This window comes from Oryza sativa, chromosome 5 (genome assembly GCF_034140825.1).
Source record: "Oryza sativa Japonica Group chromosome 5, ASM3414082v1".
NCBI classification, from domain to species: Eukaryota; Viridiplantae; Streptophyta; class Magnoliopsida; order Poales; family Poaceae; genus Oryza; species Oryza sativa.
Genome location: NC_089039.1, coordinates 6,977,469 through 6,997,955, shown reverse-complemented (window position 1 = coordinate 6,997,955; position 20,487 = coordinate 6,977,469). Strand labels below are relative to the sequence as shown.

Sequence of the window (20,487 nt, the reverse complement as noted above, 5' to 3'; positions counted from 1 at the left end):
CAGGGCCCGAGGACGCTCCGTTCAATCAATGAAGAGGTTCACCCCATTAAGGACAGCTGCTCGGGTCTGATGCTCACATTTAAACCACCACTTTACATTAATTGTGAGGTGAACTCATACACAACTTGGGAGACGTGGTAGCACATGCAACCCCTTGCATGCCCACGTTACCCCGGAGAACACAAGGCGTGCGACATGGCGCGTCCACAGCAACCATCCCCAAGTTCCACCCCTGTTGGCTACGGTCGCTTATGGGTAGCCCGTGGACAATTGGAACGAAGACTTTTGATTCATCTCTCCACTTGTTAGTTGGTAGGCATGGCTTTCACATCTGGTCAGCTGGCTTGGAGGGACTACTACAAGACTAAGCATATTAAGTTTAGAGGAGTAGGCCCCACTCGTACATGCATGCAATGGCATTGTGGACTCCCCTTCATGTGTAAAATGAGGATCCGTGCCATAGAGAAAAGGGTTCACACTCTCATCTAAATTAGATTAGCCAAACATCCAGTGATCAAGTAACTTCTCCTCACACTTCTTCTTTTCCCGCATCACTTTGTGATTCCCTTCAACATCCATAGTCCACACACAGAAGTAAGGTATTATGCACCCGTGCGTCTTGAACCTATGTACTCGCTTGGAAATTTGGAGCAAAAGACTTTCACATCTCAATGTTCTAATCTCAAATTCAAACAATTCCATTGTAATGTTGGACAATCTAAAAGAACAAAAACCACTTTCCATTCAAAATGGAACTTCTGGCTAATCCTGAGAGAACACATCCTAAAGCTACTACACTATAGAAGTACATTTTGGAAAAAAAAAAGGTGTAGTATCATATGGGTGAAATTTGGAGACGATAATAAAAAAAATTCATGCTGCTACCACAAAAAGATATAGAAGTAACAAGATTTCTCACCTTCATCTCCATGATGGGATTGTGATTTCCTCACATGCAGACAAAGCACTTGCTTTCTTAGCACTTTTAAAAATAAAATGGGCACCTCAAAGCAAAATCAAATGATTAAGCAAAATCAAATCATTATCAATTTGCAGGAGTTATTTACACCTTAGGAGGGACTCTCTACCTGGCTTCTATGATGAAATGCTCGAAATCATCAATTCAATGCCTTGAGATAGAGATCATGGGCCTGATGGTTTCAATGGGATGTTCCTCGAAAAATGCTGGCAAATTATCTCTGATGATATCTATTCCTTGCAGATTCAGTTTTGTTTTGGCATTATATCTGTGGGCAGTCTTAATAGTTCACTAGATGAATACCACGCCGCGTTGCTGCGGAAAATTAAGTTACATAATATGTACAAATAAAATATATTTTTATTATCAAAACTAAAACAATTTGATACAATTTTGAGCCTAAAAATAATTGAGATTGCATGTTTTTATGAGAGATGAAAGACGAGACAATTTAGATCATAGATCTATCATCCAAATGCTAGAAATAATTGGGGTGATATGACTTAATGGGAGAAGAGAGAAATAGCATTAACTATACTTAGTGTGGAAGAACTATATAAGTATATAGGATTCGTCACTCTAATTCCTAAGAAGCCAACCCTGGAAACAACAAATGATTAGTTAAGATTCTTAAAAACTAGTTAAGCATATTAGATACATACAATATTATTAATATGTCATGATAATTACTAGCAAATAATGCAAAATTTATAAATAATATATATCACAGAACGTGCACAAACGAACTGGCTGATAGTGTTCAGCTACCAAGTTTAGTGACCACAAAATAGCAATATCATTATCGAAAATAAACACCGCCAGAGAAAGCATTTGTAACCCCGGTTTGTAACCCCTTTAGTCCTGGGTAGCAAACCGGGGCTACGAATCCGGGACTAAAGATCGCTGTCTTTAGTCCCGGTTCAAATACCTGGGACTAAAGGTTTTTTTTTTCTACTTTAATATTGATTTCAAACCGTCCTCATTCATAAAATCATCCACAAATTCAATAACAAAATCATCCACATTTACAAAAACATCACAAAATCATCCACAAATTTACATCACAAAATCATTCAAAAAAAACATCTAAAAATCATCCACTGTTCTTCTACTTTTTCTACTCCACGACGGCCGCGCTTGCCAACTACCCAGAGGGCACCACCGTGCTGCGGGAGCTCATCCAGAACTCCGACGACGCGGGAGTGTTCCACGTCCGCCTCTGCCTCGACCGCCGCATGCATGGCGCAGGCTACGCTGCCGCTGGCCGCCCTCCGCAATGGCAGGGCCCCCGCGCGGCCACGCCGCCACGCCCGCCGCCACCCCCGGCTCCGGTGCCGGGCGCCGCGCACCGCCACCGCCACCGGCTGCCCGCCCGCTGCCGATGTTAGGGTAGAGGGAAAGGGGAAGCCGGGAAGGGGAGGAGGGGAGGAAAAGATAGAGGATGTGAGGGAGAGAAAGAGATAGAAGAAGATAAGGATGAGAGGAGGAGGGAATCTCTGAAATTTTTCTCTCTCCCCCTCTCATGCGCGCCTTTTGTTTTCTCTAGCCCGCACACGATTTTTTTAATCTTTAGTCCCGGTTGTTGACACCAACCAGGACTAAAGATATTGGGGGGGGGCCTGACACGTCCTGACAATGAATGAACCGGGACTAAAGATGAAGATTAAAAATACCTTTGAACTTATAACCCGGGACTAAAAATGGCTTTTAGTCCCGGTTTTTGTTCATCCGAGACTATTGTGGTTTTTGCCCAACTCACGAAAGATGGTTTCTCTAGTAGTGAAAGAAGAACTGTATAACAAGAAGATGGAATATCGCAAGAAATGCTGAACAAAAATTTTCAGTTTTACCTTGCATCGTGGTAAACAACAAAAATTTGTTAAAAATTATGAAATTTTAATAATGTTAATACAATATTGATGAATAGGAGTATTTAAATACTTCAAACCAGCTGGGATTTGCGGCTCGAAATGGCTTTTGCCCTGGCGTGGCCCTCGCTGGGTGCCGACACGTCATCCGGCACTGGATTTTGGCTGGGTTTCGAGTCATGTGGTTGCTTGGTTCATACGCCGTTCGATCATCATCGTGTGGCTCTGGCAATCATCGATACGGGCAGTGCAATGGACCAATGGCAGACATACTCAACAAGGCCCACCATGGCAAGCGAATGGTTGACGAAAGAGCACGCAAGCAGGTGACCAAAAACACAAGCAGCTAATAAGTTGTTGCTTTGTTTTTGGGTGGGCGTGGTGTATGGCTCGCTCTCGCTGTTGCTGTGTACAGCCAGCCAGTGTTTGATGCACATAGTGAGAATATGTCCATGTCGTTCCCTTGTCCTTGTGTGACAACATTTTTTTTTGTTTATGGGTGGATTTTAATGGGTGCTTTGAAGACCACGTCTGTAGTGGGAGCACTGTGCACCCACTCCACTACTGCAAGAGTATGCAAGATGCTATTGGCTAGATTACTCCTGGTCTATTCGGTCATATCGTTCCTATACGGTGGACATTGCCTATACATCCTTCGTCTGTGTATTGTGGGCCCGAACTTTGTTCTAGTCCATTAGTGTTGGTCTAGGGATGATATATGCTACAGTTTACGTTATCGATTTTATTCGGTGCTACAGTTGAGTAGACACAGCTGTTTGGCTGATTGGTGGGCCGGTCTGCCATTGGACGCTTAGGTGCTTGTTGCTTATTGGTGGGTGTAAATTTGTAGGGTCTGAATTAATTTTTTTCCCTTGCTCCACGGCACTCTAGAAAATTGTTGCTTTCTTTTCATTTTTTCCTTCCCTTTCGCTTTTCCAGTCTCGTCGGTTTCTTCACATTTTCTGTTCTTCGTTTATTTCGTGCCAAAGCTCTATCCATTTTGCCTCTACTCAATCGTCCATCCATCATGGCAAGGTAAAAGTTGGTTCGATGCATCACCAAAAGTTTTGCTAAATTCCATCCAAAAAAAACTGATCTTGGGAATTCTAAATGAAATTTAATGTGTAAAATTTTTTATTCCTCCAAGAGATTAGGTAAGATTAAATCCCTATAACAAAAAAGTGAGTCCGATGTAAAGCTACCAATAGAAATCAGCTTATTTGTCCTGCTGCGTGCCGACGATATTGTTGACGTGTAGAGGTCCATGAGACCATGGGTGACTTAGGTGGTGTTTGGTTGGAGGGACTAAAGTGGGGCTAAACTTTAGTCCCTCTCACAAAAACATAAGTCCCTACCATAGGGACTTATACTTTTGTGAGAGGGACTAAATTTAGTCCCTATTTCCCAAACACCCCCTTAACGCTCTCTGAGCAAGAAAAAAAGCTGATACAGTAGCAATACTTTGATATATGTCCAACGCATAGCAGGTTCCAAGCTAGCATAACCACACAAACAGGTCAACCCCTTCTCAGTTCTCACCGTGCTAGGCTGCTAGACCCTCTCTTCCTCCTTATTCTTACCAGATAAACAGAGAAAGAAAAGATCTTATAGCATAGGAACCAATGAGGCAGGACGGCAGGAGACCTGTTCGCTCGAGGTGTCTGGCCTGAAGTGCTTGCCACTAGGAGTGAGGCAGAGAAGGGGACATGGTTGCTGGCGGCGGAGTCGATTTGATGGTGACGCCTATATGCGGTGGGTCTCGACCAGTAGCGACGAGAAGAAGGCGCGTTCCCCGGCCGACGGCGAGGAGGCGCCGTCCCCTCGGCGGCGGGGTGAAGGCCTGCAGACGAAGGTAGTAGCAGCCCAGGCGACGGCGAAAATCAAGAGACGAGGCGGATCAGGAGGCTAGAGTGATGTTAGGGAAAAAGGCGGGTCCAGATCGGCGCAGGCCCAGTGGACGTGGAAGAGAGGGCCGACGAGATGAGGCTCCATGCTAGCAGTGGAGACTTGGAAGTCTATTGGAGCATATTTTTTTAAAGTAAAATCCTCAAAAATTAAGATTCATTGCTGCTCTTCCTTTCAATGGTGTTCAATCTTAATTGCTTATTGATTTGTTTTAATCTTTCCTATTTTGTTAGGGGAGAAGATCTGCATGGGTTGCATCGGAGCTTCAAAGGTTCTTAATTATTTTTAGTCAGATGTGCAAGAGCTGCTGGAAATACTTGGCAGGTAATTTCAGTTCATCCTTCTGTTCAGTCTGGCATTTCTCTGAGGAGTTCTTCTACTGTTATGCGTTAGATTTAAACTTGTTAGTGTCTAACCATGATGTTTGTACCATGCAGCTCTGGTTGTTTATTTGCGCACGACAGTGTTGGCTCTCTTTCCTTGCTGCGAAGCTTGGTGTTTCAGTTTATTGTTTAATTAGGAGTTGATATTGCTCTGATTTCCCTGCTTTTTCCCCTCCCTGTCAATTCGGTCTCCCTTTGTGCTGAAGGTATTTTCTTCTTCTTTGTTTTTATGCATTCCTATTTTTCTCTGGTAGTTTAATTCTTTGCATGATATTATATGGTATATGTGTGCCCCTGTAAGTTTATGTGTGTGCAACTGCAATTCCTCCCTAGCTTTGTCATTTTTTTATATAATTAGATGGTTCTGTGCTGTGTGCATATAGTGAAAGTGATCCCTCCTTCCCCCTATAATTTTGGGTATTAGTAGGAAAAGAGAGACGTTACAAGTTACAATGGTCACAACTGTTATAACGACCAATTGTTATAACAATTCCTTTTACTATCTGTAAGTCGATGGGTGTGCATAGCTTTCTTCTCGACTTTATCTTGCGATGATAGTATGTCGCCTTCTTATATATACATATTCTTACCTTCTCCTCAGTATTTCGTCGTTAGATATGTGGTCAAAGCTTCTGTTTCCAACTTTCCATGGTCATCTTTCTTCCTTTGTAGTTAGCCATAGATGTCTCTCATATTTCCCTACTGAATATTGATGTACGACAGCTCATGCTTCCAACCCCTTCTTTTCTTTGGGAATTTCATTATGATGATAGGTTGCTTGCAGCCATAGAACTACTTGTTCCATCCATTGTTGTCCCAGTTGAGTTGCAGCCAGTATTTTTTTTTTGGGTGCAACGACTGATCTCATTGAAACTACGCACGAGCCTGTAGCTACTGACTATATGATTTTGTAGTGCATGATTATAGTTTTCACTCAATGGTAGTGCACAGAAAATTAGGATGATCTACCATTTAAGTTGCTTTTAGGTTGTATTCAACGATTTAAATTATGCTGATCATACAGACCATCACTATATTACTCACGCATGTTGTTCAATATAGTTTAGTTATTTTATTGACGATAGTAAGCTTGGATTCATATCATCGTAGTTTTTTTTATTGTTCCTATGTGTGCGTACTTTAAATCCATATAGACCCTTCTACAAGATTGCAGCTATGCTTAATTTAATATCAGGAACATCTATAATGTAATATGGAAATAGCTTTCTGTTGCAGGCTTTGCCGCTCCATACTTAACCTCTTTTACCCTAAAAAAGAAACAATTTTGTACATATATTTTGGAATAAATATACCTCCTTCACATATACCATATACTATATACATAGTATACGATTTGTCCGCTGCAGTTATATGTATTGTTCTTCTTAGTAATATTTTCTTGTACATATATAGCATTATTGTTTTGTCTATACTAAAAGTATTTTCTGCTTATTGCAGATTCCATATGGCGCATGTACTGATTTCACAGTTATCATTTGGAGATTCAAACAAAAGAATCCTTGCAAGGGTCTCCAGGCTATGGAACTTTGCTGATCTCAACGATGATACAAAAATTTTCCACACTGATCTTGTCTTACTCGATGAAATGGTAATAATTTACCTGCCAAATCCATTTTCTATATTTGCCTTACTATACCAATAATTCTCTTGATAACATGATTTGTATTTATAATCTGCAGGGGACTAGCATACATGCCCAAATTTATCCCCCTATAACAAAAAATATGAAACCTCTCCTTAAAGGAAGAAAAGGTTTACTACATTGACTCATTCACTGTTAAGGCTGCAAACAGAACATACAGGCCAGTTGCAAACAACCTAATGATCCTCTTCAGTAAATGGACAACACTTGAAGAACACATTAATGTCCCTCCTCATTTCACTGGTATTACATTTTCACTGACACCATTCGAAGATGTTCCTTCCCTTGTCGAGAAGAATTCATTCTACGTTAGTAATAACATACTTTTATTGTGTTACAACTATTGTTATATGCATATTTTGCAATGCCATATCATTTTATTAAATTTTTATGCAATGCAAACAGACATTATGGGTGTGATCACTGAAGTTGGTGCAGTCACTACTATACGTCCTAAGTCCAGAAACGCTGAGAGCTTAAAAAGGACATTACAGATCCGCGATGCAAGGTTAGTTTAGTACAGCTAAATATTTACATTTTTATTATTTACTTAATCTTTTTCGCTAGCATTCACACAAACTATCTCACATATTTCATCTCTTCCAATTACAATTAAATCACTTTTTCCCCTCCAAATCCACAAAACTAGCAATTCGACTCTTCCTGTCACACTCTGGGGAGAAAGAGCAACCTCTTTTGATGTTGATGAGATATACAATGCTAGTCAAACTCAAGCTCAAGTTGTTGTGTTTGTTGGAACACTTATGAAAGATTACAGAGGATTAGGTACATTTCTTTCTAAACTTTCAATTACTGTAGTATTGACTGCATGTAACTAACAATATCTAATATTTTCCTCCACATATATAGGCCTTACACTAACTGGAAGCTCACCATGCAAATGGTATATTAATCTAAATATTCCTAAAGTAGCAGAATTAAACGAGAGGTAATTTAATTTACTTACAGTTATTCTTACAATCTATGTGCACCACTGTATTCTTCAAGGTTTTCACAGTATCCATTAATCTAAGATGCAATTCTTCTATGTAGCTTTAGCACAAACTTTCAGCCAATCAAGTGGGTTGATGAGCCTGCTACAGGATACAACCAAGATGTACCAGAAGAAAAGAGTATTGCAGAAATCCTTAATATCTACCCTCACAAACACAAGGTTGACACTATCTCTAAAACACATCTTAACTATATCTATCCACTTTTTGATAATAAAATTACCAATATGATATTTTCACTGTCCTCTTATGCAGGGAACATGTTTTATAGTAAATGTGACTGTCAGAAGGATATGCAATGAATATTCTTGATGGTACAATTCATGTCGAATATGCTATAAAACTTCAGAACCATATGGCTCTAGCTACAGATGCTCCAGCTGTTCTAACATCGGAATACCAGATCCAAGGTTCATAATAGAACACGCTCTGTCTTCTTACATCTTTAGCAATTATCATCCACACATTGCTATAGCCATATCCATTTTTCATGTAGGTACAAAGTAGTATTAATTGCCGGCGATGATGATGCTAATGCTACATTTATCCTTTTCGGAAGGATCGCACAACGCCTACTACGCAGGCCAATAGAATCTCTCATTGAAGAAAATCCACCAAACAGTGAATACATTCCAAGTGAAATCACGTCACTTATTGGCAGCAATTTTGCATGGAATGTTAGCTTTACGCGGGATACTGTCATGATGAGTCAAGAGTGCCTACAAGTTAATAGCATTATATCCTCTGGTGCTTCAAACCAGCCACTACTCCTTATGTCCCCAGATGCTTCACAAGTGACATCAGCTACTGTCTCAGTAAGCTCAAGCAGCTCTGTCCAAATAGCACCAACACCAAGTGAAACAAGCAATGAATCACAGCAGCCCATTCAACCAAGACAAACCATCTCAACACCAACCAAGTTCACTATCACTCAAGGAACACAGGGCACCCCAACTAGCAAATCAAATTCTTCAACACCTACCAAGAAAAACATTGTTGTCTCAGTGTCTCGCATGCAGTCTAGCAGGACCAAACCTAAAACTGATGATAAGGTAACCACTTTATAGCCACCCTTAAACTTGTTGTCACTCATACTGAATTACATCCACTCTCACTTCTTTCCTAATTTTGCAAGCCCAAAACTGACACAAAAGCTGAAGAAAACACCTCACATGATAAATCTTCAATTGTTGTCCTGCCTGATACTACTGAAAATAAGGTACTACTATATCTCTTTCCTTTCAGCTCATTCATTAAGACTTAACCACCACTTCTTTTACAAGGGAAAGGGACAAACTGCCGAAGAAGCCAAACAAGCAACCCCATCATTCCCTACAGATACCCAAGCCAAAAAAGGTGCTTTGATCACTCCTAGGTGCATTCCAATAATAAAGCTTTCTTCCATTGTAACTAACACATCATTTCAATAAACAGAGGAATGCCTACACCTACAACAACACCTCCGGTTGCTAAGAAATTGTTCAAGGATGGTGCCCAGCAAAAAGGCAATGACAGGTTACTCCTCAAACATAAACTCACCTATCTACACATAACTAATTAGCAATTTAAAGGCATTTCCTAATCTCACAACTCTTAATTTCATCTACACAGTGAATGAGTTGTCGACGTGCAATCCATCTCAAGACTTTTGCTTATATATATGTACAAAGCTATGTCCCAGCTAGAAGACAGATGGCAGTTGTGAAATTACCTAGGACTAAAGAACCAAGATCTTTTGTTCATGGCTTTTTGTCATGATTATCATTGTATATAAGTATTGCCTTACCTACCTTCCTTAGCATTGTATGATCCAAGATGCTACTGCATCTGCTACCAATGCTATAGAACATAGTACATATATGCATGCATTCTAGCTGAATGACTTGCCTTTATACTATCTAAATAGTTCCAGTAAAATGCCTGCCGTTACATTAACAAGCGACATTTTGACACCCTTCTTCACAAATGCTCACAATTCAATGCTTCAAACTAATTCATTCTTTTTCACCACCTAAAACAGCAAAAAAAACACAGCCAATTTCCCAAAAAAGAAAAAACACAGCTAATTTCCCAAAAAAGAACAAACGCATTTTGATCCAGATAAGCTGGTGCAGTGCGCAAAGCGTGCTCCCGCTCTAGTATCCTATAAGGGATGTGAACAAATCTTCCCTTGTGTGTGGTTGGTGTCTTGGTGACTTAGCCTCCTCTACTTTTCACCTTATTATCTCAAAGTTCGTTCAATTGACAAACGTCTCACTTTGAATTGAGTTGAGAAACAATTTAACTAAATTATTTTACATTGCAGTCTTTTTACATGCTGGATAACCAATATTTTTCAGGATTAGCTATAAATATTTACGCATTTTATAGTGCCCCATTTTTCAAGAAAAAAGTTTAAATATTATAATTCCATATCTTACAATGTAAATTCCACTATAATTTTTAAATCTTAGAACGTAATTTTTAACTGTAGGAACTAGGAAATCATTAATTATATCTATTTGATTCAAAAATATTAGTTTAAATTAACATATACAATAAGCAAAAAAAACAATAACAAAAAAGTTAGTACTCATATTTCCAGGCGTAATTGTGCCCAAGAAGAAGAAAGAGGAGAAATCCTGGTGCGGTGCCGGCTGCCGAGGATATTTTTCCCCGTCCATTCCCACCTCGTCGTCGACTCCTCGTGAGCTCGCCCGCCGCCTGCGCGTCCCCATCCATCCCGGCGAGCGAGCAGGTGCGCCGTCGTTCGTCCAGCTGCTGCTTCGGCCGCATCCATCCTGGTGAGCATTCGTCCCACTCTACCCACCCACGCACTCTCTTCCTCCAATTCGCGTTAACCCTCGTTTCTCTTTAGACTAATTCGAGGCTTTTTCTCTCAATTTTTGCCAAAATCTTGAATTCTTAATAATATCCTAATAGCTCTTTTCAGGAGAAGTGTTAATCTGACGAACACGTGGGGGCTTGAGCCGCAATGAAGGAGGGTTCCCAGGTGAGCTTGTTTGTTGCGCTGTGTTTCTTTTTGTTTGGAGTGCTGATGTCGTAGTACCTCGTACTGTAAGAATCTTTCTTGAAAAAAAAATAAATTCGATGCACTGTCTTTTGTTTAAAGTGCTGATGTCAGTCACACTGTGAGAGAACCTTTCATATAAATTAATTCGGAAATAGATAGCTTGCCAACTCGGAAGATTGGATTTTACTTCTTAGAATCTATATGCAATGTACTTAGATGACTTTTGGAGTGTAAAATGCTAGAAGATTTACCATCCAGGCTAATATGGTAATTTAATTTTTATGCAACTCTTAGACAAGAGCAATATATTTTTTCCAGTCTCTTTTTTTTTTGAGAATTTGTTTGTACTGAACTGTAAAATGAAAATCATGTCCCTTGTAATCTTCTCCCCCTTCGACTTTGAGGAACAACAAGTCGGAGCTTGCCAACTATTGGCTCCAAGAACAGTGTTGGCCATGCAACTGATTTCTAATCAGTTTTGAACATGATGAATCTACCGCAATGATCGATTTGGCAAAGATAGCCTCCAGGAACAACAAGTCGGAGCTTGCCAACTATTGGCTCCAAGAACAGTGTTGGCCATGCAACTGATTTCTAATCAGTTTTGAACATGATGAATCTACCGCAATGATCGATTTGGCAAAGATAGCCTCCAGTAGCCTAGTGCCATGCACTGTGAGGTCCCCAGTGTGAAATGTAGCAGCTGCACAATTCTAGTAAGGAGAACTTGGATGGTGTAGTTGATGGACTTCAATGAAGACTGGAGAGGTGTAAGAATGTCTATGAAAGGCAAAATAAAGAACATCTCTAGTAACCGGCCTGTTAACTCTGTATTAGTCAGTAGAGTCACTTGGTAAATATAAGAGCAACCGTTCAAGATACCAAGTGCTCATGAGGTAAACTCTTGTGGATCTCTGACATAAAAACTAGTTCATTCAAGGTTATATATTCTTTGTATTGGCACCTCTCACTTTTTTGCTGATGTCATGACCATTGATTGCCCTTGCTTTCACCTTTTGTTACTACATCTTTACATTTATACCACATTTCAAGTGAACTATATCCTAATGAGCATATTTCTACAGGATGTTGAGAGCAAGGCAAAGGTGCATCCATTGGTGCAAGGTGATGATGAAATCAAGGGTGAACAGCCAAATACTGATGCACCTTTAGGGGATTCTGATTCCTTATCCGCTGCAAGTAATGATAATAAAAGGGTTTCTCGTGAAGATATTGAACTTGTAAGATGGCTAGTCTTTTCTATTATGGAGGCAATGTTGAAAAGTGTATAATTTTTGTATACAAAGTATAATACCTTCCATTATTAACTAACCAAATATTTTGCGCTGTTGTAGGTCCAGAATTTAATAGAACGCTGTCTACAGCTATATATGAATAGAGGAGAAGTTGTTAGGACTCTTTCTACTCGTGCAAGAATTGAACCTGGTTTCACTACTTTAGGTAAGGTTCTTATGTTGAGTTGGTTCGTAACACCTGTTTCTTATAATCTGCTCAGGGTATGCTATTTTAAGAAGAGAGCTCACCTGGATATAATATAGGAGTAGTTCTTTCTTCTTCAGTCAGGACAATTTTGGTCACCTTATTGAGTTGAGTAATAAGATTCTCCTTAATCTGTTTTGTGAACATCAGCTGTGCATCTACAACTCTGCTTATTTGCATTTTATTATAGCCAAGATCGATCGTGTAGTACTATAAATATGTATGGATACTGAAATAATCCACTAATTCCTTTCGTTTAGTATTCTGTTCCTGAATATGGAAGTTATAGTGAAAACTTGAAAGCTGTTTTTTTACGTCGTACATATATTAACATTGTTTATTAATGAAAAAGATCTATTGAATACTTGAGTGACTTCTATGATGCTTGGAGACAGTTCAGCATTTTGATGTATCTAGTATAGCTCTAAAGCCTTCCCTTTTGTTTTTTTTTCAGTATGGCAGAAACTCGAAGAAGAAAATTCTGAGTTCTTTCGGGCTTACTACATAAGGTTGAAATTGAAAAAACAGATTAACTTGTTTAACCACTTATTGGAGCACCAATACCATCTTATGAAGTACCCAGTACCACAGCAGGTTCCGTTGACCCCAACACAGAACGGTATTCGTCCTATGCCTGGTAATGTCTATCTCTATAGTATTAATATCTAACTCTATAGTGTGATTTCACAAAAATCAAATTATCCATGTAGGATATGTGCTATTCTGCCATAACTGTGATAATGTGCATATTTGACTTGTGTGAAAATTAATTGAAAACCTGATTTCACTTATAATCATAATTTACAAAATTTATTGTACTTATAATGTTACACATTCCTTTTAAGATTCCATGCTTCAGAGTTTCTTGCCATCATTTAGCCTTTTTTGTTTGTTTCAGTGTTACCCACTCATGTATCATTGTTCATTATTGTAAGTTCAGAATGTTGTTGTTTTACTAGTTTCCATGCTACTTTTATGTGCCATTTGCCAGTTGGTGGTGCCTACTACTACTACATACATAGCACTGCCCTTAATTGATGCCCTATTCTCTGTTAGGTCATCAGTTTATCACCTGATAGACCGATGTGCATCTAAGGCAATGTACTTTCATTGATATTACTGGCTCTGCTGTGTACAGCTTGGCACTGAACCAGAGTATAGAAAGAGACAAATTAATTCACTCTGATCCTGCAATGCTTGGTTCATAGTAAAATTTTGGAAATCATAGTAAGGTCAATGCTAATCTTGAACATCCGACACACATAGTTTCAGTCCAGAGCTGTCATAAAGAAATTTCTTCATAGATTTTATCAAACAGATATGAACTTAACTAGTTCAAGGCACTATGCTACGTTCAACCCTTAATTTGGAAAGTAAGCCCTTTGCTTTTTTGTCTCCATGCATTCACATAAGGTAGTCTGTAGTCATCCGCGCTTGATCACAATCATGGATTTTTGGAGTTCAACTAGACAAGTACTTTAGGGACCGTTATAAGAATATGGCAAAATCTGGAGCACAAACAAACCACCAATTCATGTAAAAGGATTAACTTGGGATTGGAATATGTTTGGCACTTGGATTTCTAAGTTGGTTTCTCCCTTCTCCCCCATACTCTCATGCCCCTACATGGTCTTATAGATACCAATAGTTGTACAAGGTGTAACACCCCAACTTCAAAATTCCGCATTAGCCCAACTTTTCCAAGGAGCGGCCATGTACAGATAGCACCCTACTTACACTTCTGGCCTTGCTTTGTATAGAAGAGTTAACCTTGAGGTATAATTGTAACGTGGGTTTATATGCTAGTTCCAACCAATCTAAGTTCTCCATGTGAGACTAATCCAACCAGCGCCGCAACATGGACCACACAGGCCTCTATCAGCGTCCAAAATCCGTATTAGCCTAGATCTTTGGAGGAGCAGACCCACTTACACATAGCGTCCCCTTGTATTTCATGATCATTTCGTGTTAGAGGGTTAAACAATAGGTGTTATAGTTAAAATGTTTAGGGTTGTATGTTGGCCCTGACCTATCTAACACCATGTGCTGCATGGCCCTGTACTTGTAGGCCAGTGTATTACAGGACTCAAGGACCACTTAGCACTGACAAAATGAAAAATAAATACAAAAGCACTGATTTATTACAGGACTCAAGGACCACTTAGCACTGACAAAATGAAAAATAAATACAAAAGCACTGATTTATGAAGTAAAATATGTATGAATACATTGCTTTCGCCTTTGTCCACAAATTTCTTTCATATCGATGCCATAACATTGGAAGAATTCCTAAACACTTGCATTTCTGCTCTTACAAAACTGTCTTGATATGGAGAATGACTATTGCACTTTGGAAGACTCATTTCATCATTTTGTGGAATTTTCATTTGTTTATGTCCTAGCCACAGATGTTTGATAAACTGTGTTGAAATGTCACGGGCTATTTGCGATGTGCATGGTTTTCTTAAAAGATTTGTAGCTTAGCTAATTGATAAATATGTATCTTCTAGATAACTTCGAGAAAAGATGCTAAATGAGCACATTTTTGAAAGATAGGTGTATCAGTGCCTGCTGCTCTGGGAGTTCTTGAGGCCCACATGACACTGAAGTGGGTTACTTGTGTCTCAGTTCTATATAGTTCATGCTAAATCGTGTTAATTCGTGTGTTTTCATCATAACATTGCTGATATCACCTCTGTTTGGTCTGGATGCTTAGCTGGCTAATTTTGTTGGCTGGCCTGCTTTATGAAGTCCCATTTGTTTTCCTTACAATTTACTTGGTACCATTGCAGTTAACAATTTGCCTATGGGATATCCAGTACTCCAACAACCTGGAATACCTGCTCCTGTTCAGCCTCATGTTAATTCGATATCTTGTGGTCCACCTGGTTGCCATGTGGTAAATGGAATTCCTGCACCAGGTGGTTATAATCCGATTCGCATGAGCTCAGGAAATGGGTAAAGAATATTTTTCTTATGTTTTGTTCTAATGCTTGTCTTGTTGTTTTATCGCTCTATAAACGGCATTATGATAAGATGGACAATGTAAACTCTGTTTTGTCTTGAATACAGCCCTCCCTCTTTCCTTTTTAGTCTTAGAAAGAATTATCATCACACTGACTATTGCTACTATTGAGATTATCTCATATATTTTCTCTTTTGTTGTTTACTGGAAACCCTCCAAATCAGGTGTTTGGAAAGAAATCAAAGAATGAAACCATTTATACAGATTTGGACAACATACATAATGATAATAATTTGTTCTTGGTGCAGTATCAAACCACTTGATAGCCATGTTGTAAATTTGAATGCTTATTTAATTTAGAGTAAATTTCTGATGCATTAGCTCTCCCAAGTCATGCAATATGTTGTAGTTTCAAAATTACCAAATTGCCCTCTTTATTTCAGCAAATGTTCATTTTGACTGTAAAAATTGAATACATTTTTCTTATACTAATTATTTTCTTGTGTCTTGTAAGACAATGGCATACATATGTACCTATCAGGTAGCTACAGTTAAAATCTTGCTGTCAGCACCTATACAATTCGTTTGATTTTTGCATTATGTTTCTGAAGCATGACAGAGAATGAAGTTCCTGGAACTGCACATGCTGGAGCCATGTCATCAGAGATGGCTGTGAGTCCATCATCTGCAATGTCAAGCAATCATGTTTCTTTCACTCCTGATATATCAGGGATGGATGTGGATGCATCTACTGTAAATGCCACCTTTGGAGATGATTTAGGGAATGGAGGACCTCTGCAAATAGGACCAAATGGTGGTGATAGCTCTTCCTTGGGGCAGCAGATCTGGGATTTCAGTCTTTCTGATTTATCAGCAGATTTGACAAATCTGGGAGGTAATGTCCTATGTTGTGAGATATTATCTTGTATAACACTTGCATTTTTAATTAATTCTCTGGGATTCTCATTGCTTGTTTGATATCTTGGTTAATTAGTTGAACTTATGCCATATATAGTGTTGTATTTCTCTCCTCAATTTTGTTTACCCCTTGTTGGAGTAAATCAAGATCTTCGCTTGGCTAAAATGTTTGAGTAGTGCTGCTTCTGTTCTCCCCCACATACTGAATTACCTGACTTATAGACAGTATTCTAGCAGTGTAGTATTTGAAAACAAGCTCCTGAATGTGCTTTTCACTTTTTGTCAGTGCTTAAAAGAATATATTTCTACTTAATATTTTTCTGGGACAATCATATTTCATCTAGAATTGACCTGTAGACGGGAAACAAAAACGTTCACCACTTTGCTAAATGAACTTATTTTCAGCTTTTGCTACTGCTTACATCTAACTACTGTTGGCATTGACTTTCAGACCTGGCAGCCCTTGAAAACTATTCAGGCAACCCATTCCTGCCTTCAGACTCTGATATTTTTGAATCCCCGGATGATGACATAGGTAATTTTGTACTTGTCTATTTAAAATATATGCAGTACAGTGAATTTTGAAAAACCTATATTCACTACTATAAAAGTTTGATGATTTGTATGTTGACATGATTCCAGTTGAGTATTTTGCTGATGCCATCAATGGGCCTTCTCAGTCAGACGAAGAGAAATAGTCGTAGATTCAAAGACAAGAGTCTCGAGAAACTCAGGTCAGGCTGCTACTTGTAATGTTCTTCGCAATGATGTATGCAATCTAAACTTATTTGTTGGCTTTCTTATTTAAACTGCCTTCTTTAGGCAGTAAGCAGCCTTCCATCAAGTAGAACTAAAATTTTGTGCTGACTAATCTTATTTTTTATAATAAACACTTGAGGTGACTTTTATCTGTTCCAAGTAGCAAAATTGTGAAAGCTATACTACTCTACTTATTACCTGGACATGTTTTTTGGTGGCTTGGCATCTTCAAAGCTAATATAAGGGAAATTATATTGATGTTGTATATAGCTCTTTATATCGCCTTGAATTTTTTGGGTTTTTCAACTTATCACGGTGGCAATGCCAGCTTCAAATTGCGCTTATAGGGAAGGTATATTGAAATTCCAAACATCGCAAAATATTTGCTAACCGGAAATGCAAACTGTTGACAATTGCAATCGTTGTTGACACGTGAATTTGGGTCGTGGTAGTCTGGTAGATAATAGATTGAGTCAGTTCTTCGTGGGGACATGCCTTTTGTATTTTGACTTCCTTTTGTCTGTTTTAGACACAAATCGCTGCCAGAACTGGGTTCTTGTTTTGTGTGTACGGATTCGAGCTTACATATTTTTCTGTAAAGTTCAAAATTTGTTGCCAGGGACGGCAGAAAGTGCTCCTTGTTTACATTGGCACCCAACTCAAAGATCGGCTGCTAGCTAATACTATTTTTGGTTGTATGTTATCTTGTAATTTCACAAGAAGTTTAACACTAGGATTTATAGACTGGCTTACTGCTCCCTCCTTTCATTTATATTTACCAAACTCTGTTCAGCCAAGGTAAAATATATTTGACTGGACTTAATACTTTTCAGGCCTTCTTTGGAAGGGATTTATTTATAGAAATGAACTCATTTATGTGAAACTGTAGTAAAATTCCTGCATTCAGAAGGAGCTAGGTATTTTTGAAGAAAAATTGGCAGATTTTAATTCTTACAGGATTTGGTATCGTTCACCCCTTCTGAATGGCGAAAAGGACATCAGAAAATCGGAGGAATTTTTTGTTAGCCATTGATTTTATAGAAAATCCATAGATTATTTGAACATCCATTACGACCTCCTTATATTTTTTCTTTGAGAAGTCTTAAGACTAATTAATGCATATGACCATTTAAACATATATTAACCAAAAAGATATTTTTATAGTAAGTTAGCGAGAATCGCGTGTTTTCTCGATTCCTACGTTCAAAACAACATATCTTTTTTTATGTGTCTTTCGAACATAAGTTTTACAGACATTCTACTAGAATAGGTAGAATAGGTGTCAAATACAATAGTAGTCCTGATATTTTATGGTTGGACTGAAAAGTTGTAATAGTGATACGGGGTTGAATTAGGAAAATATTATTACTATTTGCTATTTCTGAAGTTTAAAATTATTAAATCAAGAAAACACTATAATAGTTAAATCAAAGGAAAAAAAATTGAGATTCCATGTTTGAGCACAACTTGATATTTATTTATTTATTCTAGACTTCAGTTTTATTACATAATGAATATAGAGAATATGATAATTACATTTATATTTCTTGAGTATTCTATTTGTATCTTTACTTAATAAAAACATGCATTTCTTTTGGGAAGAAAAAGAGAGAAAAAAAAGACATCCATGCTCCCCTCAAATGATCCCCCCACAAAAGAAAAGAAAAGGGAAAGTGGATCTATGTTTGTGGCTTTTCTCTCTCGGGATATGAAGCTGTGGATGGTTGAGCGAAAGCAGCAAACAAAAAGCAGCGAACTGAAGGAGCATTGTCAGTCTGCCAAGTACAGTCTTTACGGGCTACGGCTTCATCGATCTGACCGACACTCCGGCACCGCAGAGCTCCAAAAGGAAGAAAAACTGCCGTAGCAGCTGCTTTCAAAGGATTTATTAGTTCCTTGAAGGGAAAACTAATGTATGTAGCTGCGTTTGGTTCGAAGGAATTGAAGCAAAACCAAAACAGATGAAAGGTTTCCTTTCCTCCATTTCAGAAGCAAAACACAGGACATAAAACATAATTTCAGAAGCAATTATCTCATGATAACGTTTAATTGGACTGGACAGTCATCACAGGTAAAACAGAGATCATTAGTGCTAGGTAATTAATACATATTCTAGAATTCCTCTATTCCAGACACCACTTTAAAAATCTAGATTTTTCATGTTTTTTCATTCGTCCGTTTAACGCTCGCATTCCAATATATTTTACAGTAATTCCTACGTTTTATATTCCTATGGTTTATATCCCTACGTTCCAATCCCTTTGTATGTGTCATTTTTAGAACTGGAAAAATGAGCAACATAGTTATAACTAGTTATAATAGTTTATTTGTTTGTCTAATCTACTCTTCCTCTTAAGCTCATGTCCAAGTCTCTTAAACAAGTAGCAGCTCATCCTCTCTCTCCTTGTTTATCCCATTCATCTTATCATCCAAATCCACCAGGCACTATTTCTTCAAAATAATTGAATCATTCAGGCTTTTACAAAACTACTATAGATCACTTGATGAACGACTACGAATTACAAAGTTACAGCTTGACTAAAAACAAGAAAGTTACTTTAATACCAATTTAAACGCAAAGATAACACTTAACACATATTACTAAACATCTTGACGAAAATCTACATAACCGTTGTTTTTGCATTGCAACTTGCAAGCTGTATGTATTTATTGCCTTTGTCAAACCAGAAAGCAAAACCTCCAAAATCAGCGAATGTTCATTGTGCCTATCGAATTTGGTGTACATCGATGCCGATAACCGATATTGAACCAAAACGAAAGATAATTGTTGGCAACTTTTTCTGTCGGGATAGAATCCAAATAAAACCCGAAATATGCCTTCCCAAGCAAGGAAACTTCGAGACCTGACGAAATAGACTCGGGCTCGGACTCTGCCGGTCAGACCGGCCATAAACTACCGGTCTGACCAGCCGACATACGGCGGTCCGACCGGCCCTCTCAGAGGAAAACCGGTAGACTTTCAAACTTTGGTAATTTTTTTTAATTTAATACTAGGTGCTAAGTTTAGGTGTAACCAATAATATCGAAGATTAATTAACTGAACCGTAAACCAGTCGTTTGTCCACATCTAAGGACACTACCACCAAGGAGATGTCCATCTAAGCCGATCAAGGGCTGAACGCCGTCCCGGGTCATCGGATGAGGCCTGGTTTAGTTCCTAATTTTTTTTCCAAAAACGTTACATCGAATTTTTGAACACATGCATATAGTACTAAATATAGATAAAAATAAAACTAATTACACAGTTTGCATGAAAAACGCGAGACGAATCTTTTGAGCCTAATTAGTCCATGATTAGCCATAAGTGCTACAGTAATCCGCATGTGCTAGTGACGGCTTAATTAGGCTCAAAAGATTCATCTCGCGGTTTCCAAGCGAGTTATGAAATTGGTTTTTTCATTCGTGTCCAGAAACACTTTCCAACATCCGGTTAAACATCTGAGGTGACATCCAAAAATTTTATTTTCGCGAACTACACTGCTGCCGCCGTTGCTACCTTA

General features: G+C 38.5%; 1 protein-coding gene and 1 pseudogene across 7 annotated transcripts; both read left to right on the top strand.

The window, feature by feature from the left end:
- Window positions 1-6,600: 6,600 nt before the first annotated feature.
- On the top strand, window positions 6,601-9,675 carry LOC112939023 (uncharacterized; annotated as a pseudogene).
- A 774-nt stretch (window positions 9,676-10,449) lies between these two features.
- Window positions 10,450-17,117, top strand: LOC4338101 (uncharacterized). 7 transcript variants are annotated; one of them, XM_066310954.1, is made up of 10 exons: window positions 10,450-10,594; window positions 10,744-10,803; window positions 11,239-11,720; window positions 11,910-12,065; window positions 12,180-12,285; window positions 12,779-12,961; window positions 15,117-15,282; window positions 15,901-16,184; window positions 16,659-16,742; window positions 16,850-17,117. In XM_066310954.1, the coding sequence occupies exons 5-10, from the start codon at window positions 12,216-12,218 to the stop codon at window positions 16,903-16,905; spliced, it is 843 nt and encodes a 280-aa protein (XP_066167051.1). In that variant the 5' UTR covers window positions 10,450-10,594; window positions 10,744-10,803; window positions 11,239-11,720; window positions 11,910-12,065; window positions 12,180-12,215; the 3' UTR covers window positions 16,906-17,117. The 7 variants fall into 7 exon arrangements, with proteins under 7 accessions (XP_066167051.1, XP_066167050.1, XP_015637503.1 ...); XM_066310953.1 differs by having other exon boundaries at window positions 11,229-11,720; XM_015782017.3 differs by lacking the exon at window positions 11,239-11,720 and having other exon boundaries at window positions 12,779-12,943.
- The last annotated feature ends 3,370 nt before the right edge of the window (window positions 17,118-20,487 follow it).